The sequence below is a fragment of the Macrotis lagotis genome, chromosome X, assembly GCF_037893015.1.
Source record: "Macrotis lagotis isolate mMagLag1 chromosome X, bilby.v1.9.chrom.fasta, whole genome shotgun sequence".
NCBI classification, from domain to species: domain Eukaryota; kingdom Metazoa; phylum Chordata; class Mammalia; order Peramelemorphia; family Peramelidae; genus Macrotis; species Macrotis lagotis.
In genome coordinates this window covers 245,558,863-245,576,258 of record NC_133666.1, presented here as the reverse complement: position 1 = coordinate 245,576,258, position 17,396 = coordinate 245,558,863, and the positions used below count along the sequence as shown (strand labels likewise).

General features: G+C 37.2%; 1 protein-coding gene across 1 annotated transcript in view; it reads right to left on the bottom strand.

Moving 5' to 3' along the window:
* The window catches only part of ANKDD1B (ankyrin repeat and death domain containing 1B), an 83,693-nt gene that overhangs the window by 16,296 nt on the left and 50,001 nt on the right, over window positions 1-17,396 (bottom strand). Inside the window, exons 9-12 of the mRNA XM_074208747.1 lie at window positions 16,314-16,412; window positions 12,718-12,813; window positions 9,022-9,120; window positions 4,995-5,090 (exon numbers count right to left, since the gene is read on the bottom strand). Of these exons, the coding sequence (XP_074064848.1) occupies window positions 4,995-5,090; window positions 9,022-9,120; window positions 12,718-12,813; window positions 16,314-16,412 (390 nt within the window). The remainder of the gene's footprint in view (window positions 1-4,994; window positions 5,091-9,021; window positions 9,121-12,717; window positions 12,814-16,313; window positions 16,413-17,396) is intronic.

Here is a 17,396-nt window from a genome sequence, read left to right as displayed (position 1 = left end):
TCTCTCTTGATTTTTAATTGGGTAGAAGAAATTAAGGGAAAAGAAGTTAACAATAGCAATGTCCCCCCCCCAAAAAAAGCTCTTGAAACATTTCAAAATATACACATAAGGGAAACCAAAATTCAAAAGATGGCACAAACAAGCAGGACAATTTTTTAAAGAAATGTGGGGAATTTTTACATACTTAAAAAAAAAACAAATTGTACAAGATGAAGACATAGGTTCATATGTATTTTTTGCATCACCATATTTATGTGGAAATAGCCTCCTTTTATTGGTGTTTAAAGTCAGAATAAAAAATAAATAATTAAATTTAAAAACATGCTTATTACTACTAATTTAGATAAAAGATAACTTTAGTTCAAGACAAAACAATTATAAAATTGGAGTCAGGAAACCTGAGTTCAAATCCAGCCTTGGATATTTAATAGGTATCTATTTCTCTGGGGAAATTACTTAACCCTTTCTCAGCCTTGCTTCCTTATTACAAAATCAGTATAATAATATCACCAACTTCACAGCGTTGTGGTAAAGATCAAATATAACAATATAAGTATTTCTCAAACATTTATCAAGCACCTACTATATCCCAAGCACTATGCTGTGTTCTATAAATTTTATCTCATTTGATCTGTATATAAATGCACTAATAATATTTATTCTATTATTCTATGTATATTAAGTTATAATATATTCTTTCCACAAATCTAGCTGAACTTCTGAAAAGGGTAGAGCAACTAATGACCCAATAGTTCTCAGGACAGACAGTGATTTGAAAAAATGACTTAGTAGAAACTGGGAAGACCAAATAGCTGGGGATTCCAAAATAGGGAGGTACACCGTGTTCTGCTGAAGATTGGAGCCTTGAGATTTCTCCTCCTCTCCTGATGATTCTAAAGGTGGGCATGGTTACATCAGAGCTGAGTTTATCCCAAGATCCTGATGATTCCTGTTTGATTGTTTTTATGTAATCCATACTCTACCAGGCCTTCTACAGAAATAAGAGCATATTCCGCTGTTGCAGTGGCTTCCATCTTCTGTAGAATCACTGACTGGTGATAGGCACATTGCTATCCCATCTTTGGCTTGCCTAGGTTTACCTCAGGCCACAAGTCCAAGACTCAGTAAGACTCCCAAGCTTCCATCATTGGGGGTGGGCATAGGATTGGAGAAAAGGAGTGTTGGGAGTAGTCTGCCCTGGTTTGCTCAGGGCTATGGGTGTCAGTAAAATTTGTGGATGATTTAATTGCTGACCCCAGCCTTGCTATTTTAAATAAATTGTTCCTGATCTCCCTTATATGATATCATGTTTGTTATCCAGTCATGTCTGAATAACATGTGATCCCATTTAATCTTTTATTGTTTGTTTGATTGGTTTGATTTTTTGGCAAAGATACTAGTGTGGTTTGCCATTTCCTTCTCCATCTCATTTTACAGATGAAGAGACTAAGGTAAACAGATTAAGTGACTTGCCCAGGGTGACACAGCTAATAAGTATCTGAGGTCAAATTTGACCTCAGGAAAATGATGAGTCTTCCTGACTCCAGGTCTACTGCTTTATCCATTGTGCCACCTAGCTACACTAAACTGATTAGTCTTTTCAAGGAGGAAGAGTAGGAATGAGTCATTTGAATCAGAAACTGAGTCACTTCTTGGAATGACAGCTTGACACATTTATCATATCCTGATCCCCCGGAATTCATTCCCCCACCCACCACCCCATACCAAAAGTCTCCATCATGCCTGGCTTTTGGGAGCAAGAGAAACAACAAGAAAATAAACTCAAATGTGGGATTTGGACTCTAGGCTCAGAGGAAATATTTAGGAGTCAGTCTATATATTGAGACCTCTACTTTCTATTGCTACAATTCTGGAGATTTTATGAGAAGCAATGGAAAGTCTGATATTCAAGAGACCTAGGTTTGCCCTCACTGACTGTGTAATCTTCAACATGAGATTTAACAGCTCCATATCTCAGTTCCCTTATCTATAAAAAGATGATAATAATAATAATAATAATAATAATAATGAATTCATATCATTATAATACATATATACATCATAATAAATGTGATCAGTTGTATATATTGTTATTATAAATGTATTGTGCAATGTTTTAAAGATATATCACATTATAAACATAATTGAAATTATATATAGATGATAAATTCACTTATCTTTTTTTTAAAGATTTTTCAAGACAATGGGGTTAAGTGACTTGCCCAAGGCCACACGGCTAGGTAATTATTAAGTGTCTGAGGTCAGATTTAAACCCAGGTACTCCTGACTCCAGGGCTGGTGCTTTATCCACTACACCACCTAGCCGCCCCTAAATTCACTTATCTTTAATATGTAAATATATCATATATATTATAAACATATAATGATAAATTTATAGCACAAATAAATATATAATAATACATTTGCATTTGATAAATGATACAACTTACTATTATATAATAATAAATAGTACCTGATTTACCTATCTTACAAAGTTAAGATGAAGATTATTTTTTTCTTTGGGATGGGAGTAGGGAGAAGGGGAACCAGACCAATGATTTAGTTAGTATAGAGAACCCCCACTGAGAAAATCTGCTTACATCAGCATCTGTTCTGCAGTGTAAAGCCTTGAAGAGCATGGTGGGAGGGGAATGGCATGAGAAGTTAAGTGATTTGTCCAAGGTGACACAGCTAGTAAGTATCTGAGGTGGGATTTGAACTCAGGTCTTCCTGACTCTAGACTAGTCACTCCATCCACTATTCCAGCTACCTGTCATAAATGCTTCATGCATTCATTGATTCATTCACATTCTCTGTACTAGACTTACTAAAGCATAAAAAATAGTTTTTCAACCATAATGGTTTTCTGATAACTTCCATTTAATCAAGAACATTTTGCCAGAGAAAACCATTTCTCAACCAGTATTTCCATTTTCCTACCAAGCTAAACAAGAAATAGCATAGAAAACAGAATTCATCTACTATCCTAGCTTCCCCATTTCTCTGAGGCATAGTTTAAAAATACCATCCCTTTTCCTACTTCTTCAGAACCTAATGATACTTTTATTTATCTAATAGAAAATCAAAGGGAATCTAAGAGAAAGAAGAAGGGTAGGGGGGAAAATGGGAGAAAGGATAAGAGAAAGGAGGAAGAAGTAAAACAAAGAGAAGAGGAGAAAGCTCAGGGCAGGATTTTTGGACAACTCTCATCTAACACTGTATCATTTCAAACGCAGTTACCACATAATGCCAGAACAAAACTTGTGCAACTTCCCAACTGGGAGAGTTAAAACAAAAAGAAGTTAGGGCATCATTTTCAGAACTACAACTTGAAGAATACATTATAAGGAAGTGTATTTGATCTCAGTGACTGAGGCTGGTCAGGTAATCAAAACCTGCTATGAAGCAAAGAGACAAGAACCCCAAGGTTCAGGCTTTGAGCCATTACCACCCAGCAGCTGGGGACACTTTGAGACAAGCTTCCCTTTAGCATGGGGCTAAGGAAGGGATGGTTGAAGTATTGTTAAGGCATGTGGTCATGATACCAGAGCCCTGGTACTTGGAGTCAGCAAAGTGGAATAAAACCTAACTCTACTTATTAGTTGTGGGACCTTGGTCAAGTCACTTCCCTCTTTTGGACCTTCTTAAATGAGATGAGGGAAACAGTTGATTCCTTCTAGATCAAACATTCTGTGACTGATATAGAATAATGGGGTGGGGAGAAGAGACAGGAGAAAGGTCATGAGTCACCTTTTCAGTCCTTCAGGCAGTGGAGCCCCTTTGACTTGCCTAAAATACAAATTGTTCATAGCCTCATGTGGGGTTTTCTTGGCAAAGATGGTTTGCCATTTCCTATTCCAGTTCATTTTACAAATGAAGAAACTGAGACCAAAGGGGTTAAGTGACTTGATGATTCCTGGCCCTGTGCTCTATCCATGGGCTGCCTAGCTGCTCTGGACAACAAATAGGTATTTGGAATACAAATACCTAAAGGGATTTTCTAAAAATGGGGCAGACTGGATACATTTCCAAAAAGCTAAAATTGCCTGAGGCTGTGAGTATGGCAAAGCTGAGCTCCCAGAGATACCAAGCTGGTTAACATGGAAGCCTATCCAAGCAGATGGTCAGTAGATAGTAGCCAAGGGCACCCTAGGAGAGACCCAACAGCAAGAGGATATCACCACAAGTTGAGGGTGGCACCCCAGCACTTGAAGCTTGAATTGCCTCTAGCTATATGCATACTGGTCACATATGGTCCCCAATGTTTAGCCCCCTCCAATGAATGTTCACAGATTATAGTATTCCCTTTCCTACTGAGAATGTAATATACTATATGTAGTGGAAATCTTTCTTGTCATATAGTTGACTGTATTGTCTTTTGTTCTGAATTAATGCACCCTGTGATTGGTTTAGTAAAAGTCTCAGAACAATGGGAGCTCATGAACTATGGTTTTGGTAGATGCTATATCCTAAGGCACCTTAAACCTGGCCAAGTTTTCTGAAGGTCTACATGTGGGGGGTGTTTTTGGTGAAGTGGGATGAAGTGATTTTGATCCTTTTTCCTCTCTGCCATGGTTTGCAGTTCCAGTCGGAAAGCCTAGTCATGAAAAGGGCTTTTGTTGCTGTTCAGTCATAGGTGACTCTTCCTAACCCTTTGGACTACACCACACCAGTATTGTCCAGGGGCTCTCCTTGGACAAAATACTAGAATGGTTTTCCATTTCCTTCTCCAGTAGATTAAGGTACACAGAGGTTAAATGACTTTCGAAGGACCACAGAACTAGGCTGGATTTGAGCTCGGGTCTTCCTGATTCCAAGTCCAGTTGTATCCACTGAGCCACCTATCTGCCCACAAAGCAAACAGAAGTTAAGTGACTTGCCCAAGGTCACACAGCTAGTAAGTGTCTGAGGACAGATTTGAAAGCAGCTTTAAACAAATACCCTGATTCTCTCTCAGGGAACCCCACAGCTAAATCAAAATCCTTCTTCCTTACCTGTCTCCAGCTGTAATATCTCTCTGCTTTGATGATCATGTCTACGATGAGAGAGTGGTTGCTCCTGCATGCTACAGCTAACGCAGTCTTTCCTTGCTGAGAATAAAAACAATGTGACTGGCAGGGCTCTTTTAGCCACCATTCATTTCTAAACCTGCCACTGCAGGATGACATTTGGGAAGGGGAAATATTAGGAGATGGAGGACAAAGAGTGGTTGGGTTGCCTAATCAGAAAAAGGAACAAAAAATGTCATAAAACTTCCAAATATGTCTCCAATCTACCCTATGGCTGAGAAATTCAACCCAAGAGCATAAGCAAAATCACATTGCTTTCTCTCACTTGCCCACACTCTTTCTTCCTTATACAGTAGACAAGGGCTCACCTTGTCACCACTGTTGTCCCTGTCTGACATTTTATCCTGTGGTCACAAACAATTCACTGGCCAAATACCAGGGTTCAAAAAGCAATCAGGATGGACAGGCATAGTCATTATATAAATATAATATATAAATATATGTGTATATATTTTATATATATAATATATAAATATAATATATAAATATAAATAAATATAAATTATATAAATAAAAACTCCTGACCCTTCTCATCTCCCAATGCAATCCTATTTCAAAGCCCTTTCCCTCCCATGCAGAGGTCTCCAGTTTCTACCTTTCTCCCTCAGGGGAAAAAAAAATCCAAATGTTCCCTGGATGCCCAAGGCACTTCACTGGGCTGGCACTCCAGTCCCATCTTCCAAACCTCCTCCCTAAAAATTCACTCACTGTATAAGACATGGAGGCACTCCACCCCAATTGCCTCCACAAAAATAAAATACCAAAAAAAGACACCCCCTAAAGACTGAAAAGGTAGGAAGGGGCCAGGTTGTGAAGAGCTTTAAAAGTCAAATAGAGATTTCTATGTTTGTTCTGGAAGGTAATAGGGAACCACTGGAGTTTGTTAGGTAGAGGGGAGGGAAGTTGGGGTGATATGGTTAGACTTACACATTTAGGAGAATCACTTAGCTGAGTAAAGGATGGATTGAAGTGATTAGAGATTTGGGACAAAGAGACCAATTAGAAAGCAATAGCTTAGGTGATGTGGACCAAGGGTAGTAATTGTATTGGGATTTGCACCCCCAAAATATTAGAGTTTGGCATAAGATGCATGAGAAAGAAATGACAAGATGAGGGCTCTCTCAGGCAATATGGAATTTTATTGGGCACTGTGATGGCACAATGGGCTGAGAGTTGGAAGATACTCTAGCAAAGAGGGATCATGTTCTCCATTTATAGAGGGAGAGAAGAAGGAAGAAGAGAGAGGAAAATGATCTGTCAAATAATTCAGTCAGTTTGAAGTTGGGTCTGGATGTCAGAAATTGGCACCACTAAGGGACAGTTAGAACTTATAATCAAGTTATAAACATGCTTGTTAAGGAGGGCTTTTAGATGTCAAAGAAGACTTCAGTTGCTGATAATAAGTGATTAAGACCAGACCCCATGTTCACATAAAACGAAAAGGACAAGGATGGCCTCAAGCAGGCCAAGAACAGTGGGCACTGATAATGGGCAACCAGAAGGCAAAAAGACCTTGGGCAAAAACAGAGCTAGGGACTGCAGAGCCAGTAATTAAATCATAACTAGAATTCCTGGTTCTGGCAAGGACCTAGGAGGGACACTCAGTATATCTAAATGTTGGGGAGGGGACTCATTAATTGGGCCCCCTAACAATAGAATGAGCAAAGAGAAAGGGATATATATATATATATACATATATATATATATACACACACACACGAGGGCTACTGAGAAGGAGAAAATTAGGCCAGCAAAAGCAAGAACTAGCTATCAGCTGTTAGTTGGTCAAGTCCAAATTCCCTCTACATGATACTGCCTCTTAACCTAGTAGAATAACATGGAAGTGCCCAGACTAGAACAACCAGCAAAAGAAACAGGTTTGCTTCTGCTGGGTTTCGTTGTTGATGGGACTCTTCTATCTTAGTCCCAAGGTACCACCTTGGATTCTAAAGGCCAGTCCTAAGATTGAGCTATTAATTTCAGAGCACAATTGGTCAAGACCCTGGAATATGGGAATATCAGAATAATATATATGGCTGGGGAGAGCCACATCCAGAACCCCATTCTGTGGTGTGAAGGGACTTGAGGAACTGTGTCCCTATCTTGATCATTCCTGAATCATCTGGAGACTCACTACAAGTACAATTCCCACAGGCACCAGCATTGGCCATTTTCCACGTATTGAGAGTCTTCCATGAGCCTGAAAATTAGGGCTGAAAGCAATCAAACTCTAATCAGAGGCACAGTAATTGGATTACAAAGTACTGCTACTCCAAGGCCTTTACACAACCCCCTAATCTATGCCATCTGAGAGCTGGCTTTCAACACCATTCACAATCATGGCAATTAGTCTATTAGGAGAGCAGCATGCTGGGAGCCAGAGAGTTTTTTTCCTGGGGGTTTGGGGGGGGGCTTTTGTTTTTTTTTATTTTTTGGAGTATATTTGGAGTATATTTATTTTTAGGAGTATATGCTTGAATGGGAGAATAAAGACTCCTGGTGTTGGTATTATCACTAATTCTGTGACACTTCCCAGAAATAAAATTTCAGGGAGAGGGGAGCCAGACTTGGTCATAGTTCAAACATCTTTTTCTTTTTTCTTTTTTTTTCTATCCATTAATAACTCACCAGGTCTCAGAAACATCACTTACCCAGGATGGTAAAATGTTAGAAAAGGAAATTTATGAAGCAATTTTTATGCTTGATCTCATTTGATCTCCAAGAGAGTTTTGTGAGATAAGTTCTATGGGTATTATTAACCCTATTTTACAAGTGAGGAAACTGAGGCTTGATGAGTTCCAATGACTTGATCATTGTACACAGCTAGTATCAGAGACAGGATTCAGACTTTCATCTTTTCTGACTCAAAGTTGAAGGGTCTTTTTACTAAATTTACTATAACTTGACCTTAAACAAAAGATAGCAAGAGGGAGTTGATTTCCAATCAATTGAGGGGACACAGTGAGACAAAACCATCTCAGGTCCAAAATCTCTTTGTCAGTATCTTCCATTGTTGCCTACTTCATCTAGGGATGTGGAGAGATGCTTAGGTGGGGTAGGTACAATTCAGATTTTTCAGGCACAAAAGTGACCTGACTTTGATTCTCAGCCTCATTGCTGGGCTAAGGCTACATTTTCTGGACCTTTGAAAATAGCCTATATGTTTTCTCCTTCCCACCAACCCAGTCCTTCAGACCTAACTAATGCAAAGATGGCAATGTCTGATATAGGTGGAGCTGTTTTCCTTCATCCTTTGAAAAAGAGACTTTCCAACAATAAAAATAAAAATAAAATAAAATGCTATTTAATTGTAGCAAACAAACTTGGTCCCAAGTAGATATGGGGGGGAAATGTACTTTCTTCAAGTCTTTGCAGAAGTGGGGAATTATGAGTATGAAATAATGAATATTCTATCAGAGATAATTGATGTGTTAGTTTTGCTGAGCTGCTTGTTAAAAAATTTTAGTCTTTTTTTTTACAAGGGATAGTTGTTGGGAGAGAGAATAAAAATATATTCAGAAATGAAAGTGAAATCAAAACAAAAGAAATAAATAACAATTAAAGAGAGGGGAGGGGGTGCCTAAGCAAACAAATACTTCCAACAAGTCTGGAAGAAGGGGATTTCTCCTTCTAGAGAAATTGAAGAATAAAGAAGTTTTCTAATACCTTATAAACTCTGTGGACTAACAATAAATTGTGAATAATTTGTGTTTAATATTCAGTTAGAGATTGACTTTAAGTAAAACTATATATTTTAGATACTTGGAAGATATAAAGTGACATTTCTCCTTTTAAAAAAGTTAATATAAACTTATTCCTTTGCCTTTCACACTAACTCCTGCAAATATGAAATTTCACTAAATAGTAACACAAACAATCTTGGATAGGTATTTCATAGCTGCAGATGAGCTAATGCTGAACCTGGAGCAATAGCAGTCATTTAGATAGTTACCTTGTCAACTACTTTCAGATCACAGCCTGCCTTCAGCAAAGTATCCACCAATTCCACATTTCCAAGATCAGCTGCTAAGTGCAGAGGGGTTTGCTGCTTCTGTAACAAGAATTTTGTTGTCATTGGTATCCTTCTCTATGAGACCCCATTTGGGGTTTTCTTGCCAAAGATACTGGAGTACTTTGCCATTTCCTTCCCCAGTCCATTTTACAGATGAGGAAACTGAGGCAAATAGGATGAAGTGACTTACCCAGGGTTACACAGCTGCTAAGTACTTAAGGATTTGGACTCTGGTCTTCCTAACTCAAGACCTAGTGCATTATCTACTGTGCCACTTAGTTTCCCAATATCCCTTTACATACTTAAAAGTTATTGAGGGGGCAGCTAGGTGGTATAGTAGATAAAGCACCAGCCCTGGAGTCAGTACTACCTGGGTTCAAATCCGGTCTCAGACACTTAATAATTACCTAGCTGTATGGCCTTGGGCAAGCCACTTAACCCCGTTTGCCTTGCAAAAAAAACCTAAAAAAAAAGTTATTGAACATCCTCATTGTTTATAGCTATTGGTATTTACTGTATAAGAAGTTAAAACTGATAATTTTTAATAATATTCATTTAAAATAATAACCCTATCACATATTAACAAAAATAACATTTTTCTGAAAATAACTATTTTCTAAAACAAAAAATATGCAGTTTTACAATTTTATAAATTTTTTTAATGTCTACCTTAACAGATAGCTAGATTCTCATGTCTGATTCCACATTCAATCTGTTGTAACATGTTATTTTGATTGAAGTCTATAAAGACAATCTGGTCTCACAAAGATATGGAAAATTTAATAGGCAAATTAAATCTTAGCATTATTATGAAAATACTTTTGATTTTTTTTGGACCCTTGAGAAGAAGAGAAGGGAACCTTAGGATCTACAGACTGCACTTTGGGAACCATTAATCATAGAGTTCAAGTTCATCATGTTGTAGATTAGGGAAATGAGGCCCAGAAAGACTGTCATTTGACCCAGTTCACACAACAAATTAATGGTAGTGATAATTCTAAGATATGAAAGTATGTAGATCAATAAATGTACAGATCAAATAGACCAAAAAATAGAAACTAATTTTTATATAGCATTTTAAAAGTTTGAAGTAGCAAGGCAGCACAGTGAAAAGTACCTACAAGCTCTGTGACTCTGGACAAGTCACTTAATCCCTGCCTCAAATGAGTTTTCTCATTCATAAAAATGGATAATAATAGCATCAACCCACAGCTGTGATAATAAAAGGAGATAATTCTTTAAAGACCTTTGCAAACTTTAAACACTATATAAGTGCTAGCTGTTATTATGTATCTATAATCTCATTTGACTTTCACAGCAACCCTGAGGTAGTTATTCAAATATACAAATTCAGTGCTAATATAAAACCTTTAGATATCAATTTCAAATTTTCTATTTACAGTGGCATAACTTCCATTGAAATAAAGGAATATTTAGATAGATTTGGAACTTGGTGAATGACCAGAAACAAATACTTTTTACTGATTACATAATGACTTGGAAAGAACTTTTGGGGGATTTATCTGTATAAAAAGTTCCAGAGAAATATAGTTTCTAGGTGATTAATCATTTTACTAATATATGTTTAATATATAATTAATAAAAAGATTCAGTGACACTCTGGAATGCTGAAGACCCTTTTATGGACCCATTTCATGCTTATGTGCCTTTGGAAAAGTGGATGTTCCTGAGGATGGCAATGACTGGTTGATAAGAATTGAGAGAGACTGAATATTATAATAATTATTCTAAGGAGGGGGTGGGGATTTGATTTTGATCATGTCATTTACATCCCAAACTAACCCCATCCTTGGACAATCTAAAAAACTTTGTCCCCATCATAGCCTTGAGTAGAAAATCTTGGGTAGAACTTCCCTACTTGGATGGGGCTGAGCAGACTGAGAAGAAAGTTAATCCATCCAAACTCATTATCAGTAAAGACCTTCAGAAGCTAGGTTGGCTTAGTAGAGAATAAGATTTCAGGAAAGGATAAATCCTATGTCTCCTCAGTATTAATCACTGATTATTTAGTAATCGTTTCTTCTGGTTAATATTTTTGTCAGTTTTTTCTAAGATATCTCACTCTATATAAAAGAAAGTAATATACTGAATATAAATGGCACAATTATTTACAACAATATAGTAAATAGTCTAGTTTTCAATGGGGTCAGTAGTTTGTTTGGATGCATAGAAAATAAAATAAAGTAAAAATAAACCAGGACACTCTAGGACATAGAATGATAGGACAGCTGGGGACTCCCTCCCAACAATGTCTCTTTAAATAAATAATCCAAGGTCTTGCATTATATTTAAATATTGAGTTTCAACACTCGGGTCCATACAGGGATAGGGGTAAAGAATTTGAATGCTATTTTGCTCTCTTTTTTTGAGAGGACAGGAGGTACAAGAATCTGTTGACCTGTTCAGGCTCTGATTTCTTCCAAGGAAAAAAGAGAGCAAACCCATCTCCTCCCTGGACCTAGGCTTAGTCAATCAGGTGCTTGGTCCCAATTGAACCTCTAGCCTCCCCTTATGCTGCTTGAATTTCATTTTGTTCAAAACTTAGATCTGACTTTAATAATCCAGGTTTCCCCCCTTTATCCTGCCTTCTACCTTCCCCAGTGGCACAGTACAAAGAATACTAGGTCTAGAATCAGGAACTCTTCATTAGTTCTGGCCTTAGACACTTTGTGACCTTGGACAAGTCACTTAACTCTGCCCCAGTTCCTCCCCTGTAAAATGAACTGGAAAAGGAAATGGCACCGCACTGGATTTGCTTTGCCAAGAAAAATCTCAAATGGGGTCACCAAGAGTTGGTCATAATTGAAATTACTCAACAACAACAACCACCAAACACATCAAGTTTACAGATAACACGAGGCTGGGAGGCATGACTGACACACTGGATGACAATCAAGATACAAAAAGATTTCAACAGCCAAAGGCACAGGAATGTCATTCACAGCTCTCCCAATGACTAGCTAAACAATTTTGGGACAAGCAAATCATTTAATCTCTCTGGGGTTTAGTGTGCTCATCTGTAAAATGAAGGCTTCAAATTAGAAGCTGTTGAAGGTTCCTTCAAGCCCTAAAGTTCTTTGGCTCTAAATCATATTTATTATTCTGTCTCTGCATTCTCAGATGGAGCCAGTGATAGATTGATCTTATGGAGGGTTTGCTGCTTCTTTAGTTAATTGAATCCATGTAATTTTTATATTTCGTGTAGCCTTTTTGTCTTCAGGCTAAAGGAAGACATATTAATGACTTCAAGACAGAAATAAAGCTTCTTTCTTGTGGAAAGGGGCCCCCTGCCAATGACAGTGCATCAGTCTTGGGGAGTGGCTCTTGATTTAGAGACTCTTCTAGCAATAGGTTTCTAAGCCATTGTTTTTCTATCAAAAGATCTGGACAAGTCAAATGTGAACATTTGAATAAAAACTGGCTGCCATCCATCTGCCAGAGGAAGCTTGAGCTTTGTGTGTGGGAGGGAAGGAGGATGAAGAATGTTCATATCCCGCTGAAGAGTGGCTCTTATCTCTTAAGACACCTTGACCTTCAGCAAAAACATTATGCAAACCAACACAGCATTTAGATGAAGGTAAGGAAACACCACCAGTTTTGCTTCATTTTACTTACTTGATTTAAGGCATTCACATTGTACTTAGCTCCCAATAAGTTGTTGACTACAGTGACATGATTGTTGACAACAGCTAAGTGAAGAGGAGACTCCTGCTGCAGAAAGATAAAAGCCACTTCAAAATGGGGATATTCTCCCTTAACTGCATTACTCATATACCACTGCAATGTGATACAATGAATTGGCATCAGACTCATAGATATGGGTTCAAATCTCAGTTTTTCTATTTACTATCAAGGTGACCTTGGAAAATTTAGAGGATGATTGATCTAGAGCTGACTGGACCACAGAGACTTTCTAATCCATTTGAGAGGAGCATGACATAGTGAAAAGAAAACTTGACGTTGGACTCAGGAACATCCTGCTTGGGTGGCCTTGGGGAAATAACAATGCCTCTGTTCTCTAGGCCAAAAGTGTCAAACACCAGGAGAGTGATGAAGAAAACTTTTAAATGGAGTTGGGAAAAAAATTAACAAAATAAATAAAATACAATAAAACATAGATTATATTACATTTTAAAACTAATATGTAGCCCACAGGGATACTTAAGTACAGTTTATTGGTTCCCATTTCCATCTGAGTTTGATACCCCTGCTCTAGGCAATTACCTAAATTCATAAGTGGTAGAGAAGGAAATGATTTGCATTAATAAAGGGAGTTTTCTCTTCCAGGAATATTATTCTTATCAAATAAATCAGATTCTCTGTTCTACTCCCTTTTCCTGAAATGTCTTTATATTTTTATATATTGTTTATTTTGTGTGCCCATACAGTACATGGGAACAGCCAGAGGAAGGAAACTCCTTGAGGGCAGAAACTGTTCCTGCTTTGTTTTTATATCACTTGCATTGATAAATATAGATAGATAGATAGATGATAGATAGATAGATAGGTAGATAGATAGATAGATTGATATGGCACTTAAATTCTTAATGAGTTGAATTAAATTTCTCTTGGAGCCCATAGCCATTTCTAAAGTTTCACTTGAGCTCCAAAGTACTGCTCAAGAATTTTCCTGTTGCTTCCTTTCTGACATTCCCTCCACCTCTACTCCAATCTAATGACTACCACCACCCAATCCATTTTCTCTTTCATCTTCTAGTTCTCAACTTTCTTGCTCTTACTCTCACCAACATCAACTCTCACTCCCTTAATCCATATCAGACCATAATACCCCTTTGGGAATAAGAGGTAAAACAAAGAATAGTGCTAGGGAGAAGGGAGTTGAGAAGTAATTAAAAAAAAAAAGGTGATTAAGTGTCAGTGAGACTGGGGTTTTGATGGGCACCTGGAGCACTTTACTCAAGCTAACCCAATGCACAATATAAAGCCACAAGCATTATTGTCCCAATTTGACAGATGAGGAAACTGAGTCAGAAAAGTTAAATAATAAAATAGTTAACATTTCTGTAATACTCTAAGGTTTGCACATAATATTCATTTGATTCTCACAATAATCCTATAAGGGAGGATTATTAATATTCTAATTTTTTTGATGAAGAAATTGAGACTGAGATTGGTTAAATGATTTGTTCAAGGTCACATAGGTTTGACAAGGTGGAGCTGGTATTCTGAGTTAGAATTTTTCCATTTTACTGGGTTGAATTCATTGCAAAATGAAAAGTAGATGGGTGGGAGAAAAGAGAATGGCCGGATATGAAGAGGAAATAAGGATGAGCGACAATAACAATATTCAGGGGAAAAGGAATAACTGAATTGGAAAGAGTGAATGGTTCAGAGATGTGGGTTAATGAGTGAGTGAGCGGGCAGGTCTGGTCACAGGCAGGTCAGTGAGAACAGGAGTGGAGCTAGTTGAGTAGGAGTGAGGCTAGTTGATAAAGTGGAAAGGTAACTCAAAGAGAAGGGCACATAGAGAGGAAAGCAAGGACTTGAAATTGAGAGAATGAGAATGACCTAAAAGTACCAACAGACATGAGGAACTTGGGAGTAATTGGGAGAAATGGGTTCAAGACTCACTGCTACTACTTGGGTATTTTTCTGATCATCACTTAAGCTCTCTGATCCTTAATTCTTTCATATGGAAAATGAATGGGATGTGACTAAATTAGATGCTTTCTGAGGTCCTTCCCTGGCCTACTCATCTCTGCCTTCCTAGAAAGCAAAGTCTACCCAGGCAGGTAGAATTACTGTAAAGAATTATAGACCAATGGTATCAAACTTTTAATAGAAAAATTAATAAATAACAATAATAATAATAAAAATAAAAAGAATACTAAAATAGACTAATCTGTACATAAGGATCCCTGCAGGCTGCATATTAGTTTTAAAATATAATATTCTCTATTTTATACACTGTACTTTTATTTATTTTATAAATATTTGCCAATTACAATTTAATCTGGTTTGTGTAGCAATTGGATAGGCTGTATATTTGAAACCTCTGATATAAGTTCTTCATAGCCAGAACAAACTGAGCTGTGGTATAAGACATTTCCTATTTTCCCTCTTTCCCTTTATACTTTCTTAAATGCTCTACTAGAAGGAAGGGAAAACAATCATCCCAAATAATAAATTCTTTACCAGGAATGGTCTTCTGGAAGAGGGAAGGTAAGGAGATAATCTGGGAAATGTTGGTGATGTGAGAACAAAAAATAATCAATAAATTTTTTAAAGTAGTTCCCATTTCTTTAGCACATTAATTTTTAAAAGTCCTTTTCTTTTCAACAGCTTTATGAAGTAGATGGCATCAACATTTATCCCAATTGTACAGGTGAGGAAAGTAAATTTGGGTGATGTTTATTTCCCTGGGTCACACTACAATGGTTGAGTTTGAAATAGGACTCAAACCTCGTTCTTCTGATACATGTTTTGAAATATCAATGAATAATACAATTGCCCAACTGATATGTTAGCTAAAACATTTTTGCAAATCAGAAAGTTCTTTGGACAAAACTGAGAAAATTTTAAGCTAATTCCAATGAAAACTTGTCCTCTAAAACAGCCAAACCCAGGTCAAGTCACACCCTCAGTCTGGAATTATCAGAACATATAGTAACAGATAATCAGAATCAGAATGAGTAATATTCTCAAGGAAGGAAAAAAAATAGAGTAAAAAAAATGTGAAAGGATTTTCCTGATCCCATTCCAACACAGAAGGTCACTGTCAAAATGTTTGCTTTGGGTGTGTTGGGTCTTTTTGAAAGCCAACATGAAATTCCAGAAACCCAAGTTAGCATAGTTGATTGAATTTTAAAGAAAAATAGATATCTTCACAGAAGAAACAAATAATCATTTTTCATACTGCAGCTATGCATATAGTAGCTTCCTCATCTTCCCAGACAAATTTAATAAGAGTAATGGTATCTCGGGCATATGTGAACATTTTATTGCTTTAAACATTAAAATGTAAAATAAGCAGGCTTATTTTTTATCTGCATTAGAATTAGAACCACTCCTTAAAAAAAATCACTTGTTTCTAAAGAATAGTCTTCACTATAAATAAATGTATCTTATCTTCCACAAATGTAACAATCCATCCAAAAACTAATAACTACCCAGCTAGAGTCAATCAGCCACAGAAAAGTGTGTTGGGTATAATTACGTATCAGATAAATAAAGTACTGTCCACTACTCACCTCAGCTTTCTGGTCCAGAACAATGTCTTCACTGAGAAGAAAAGTGACAAGAGGTATGTGTCCATTCTGAGTTGCTATCTGCAAAGCAGTAATGTTGTTCTGAGAGAAGAACAGAAGGGTGGGAGAGGGGAAATGGTTTTCAGGTTAGAATCATAATATTGCATTTGTGTCAAGGATATATAATTTCAATTGTGGATGAAAACTTCACAATTTATTAATAGTCATGATCATTGCTAATATTTGTATAGTGCTTCGTCTTTGCAGAGTGTTTTACTGTATAGACTAAGAGTGGCCAAGAAAAAAATAACTGTGTCTAGCTCTCTGAATTTAAGCAAAGTGAAGTCCATTGGTGGAACAAAATGACAGAGCTTTCCTTTAGATATGATCCTTCAATTTAACCTCTTTCTGACATGGCCTTCAAGAATCCAAGATCATGTCCATGCCAGATGAGCCATAGGAACAGTATATTTGTGGAGAATTAAGAATGGTTTTAATTATTTGCACAAGAGGTAATTTTGGTTGTCCACCATTCACAGAGCTATGGTACAAATGAATACATTTTCCCTAAGGTGCCAATGAAATAGAAGCACAATTTCCTTTATTCCCAGGATAAGAAATGAACATCTAGTTTTATTTCCCACTTGTCCCACACAAGCCCTTCACTTCAGTCAAATTATTTTATTTGATGCACCCCAAATTCTGTAGCCCCTGAAAGTTACCCTTCCTAGTCCTCTTCTGGGCATCTAGGTGGCTCAGTAGATACAACTCACAGCCTGGAGTCAGAAAAGCCCGAGCTCAAATTTGGCTTCAGATATTGGTAGCTGTGTGACCATGGACAAATCATTTCACCCTGTTTGTCTCAGTTTCCTCACAAGCTGGAGGAAAAGCAGTAACAACCCATTCCAATATTCTTGGCCAAGCCAAGAAAACCCTAAATGGGATCAAGGAGAGTCCGGCAAGATTTAAACAACTTAACAACAAAGTCTTCTTAATTCCACCCACTCTTCAAGATTCAACTCAAAACCTACTTTCTTCATATGGCCTTCACATTTTAGCCCATTCAAAAGTGATTCTCACTCTTCT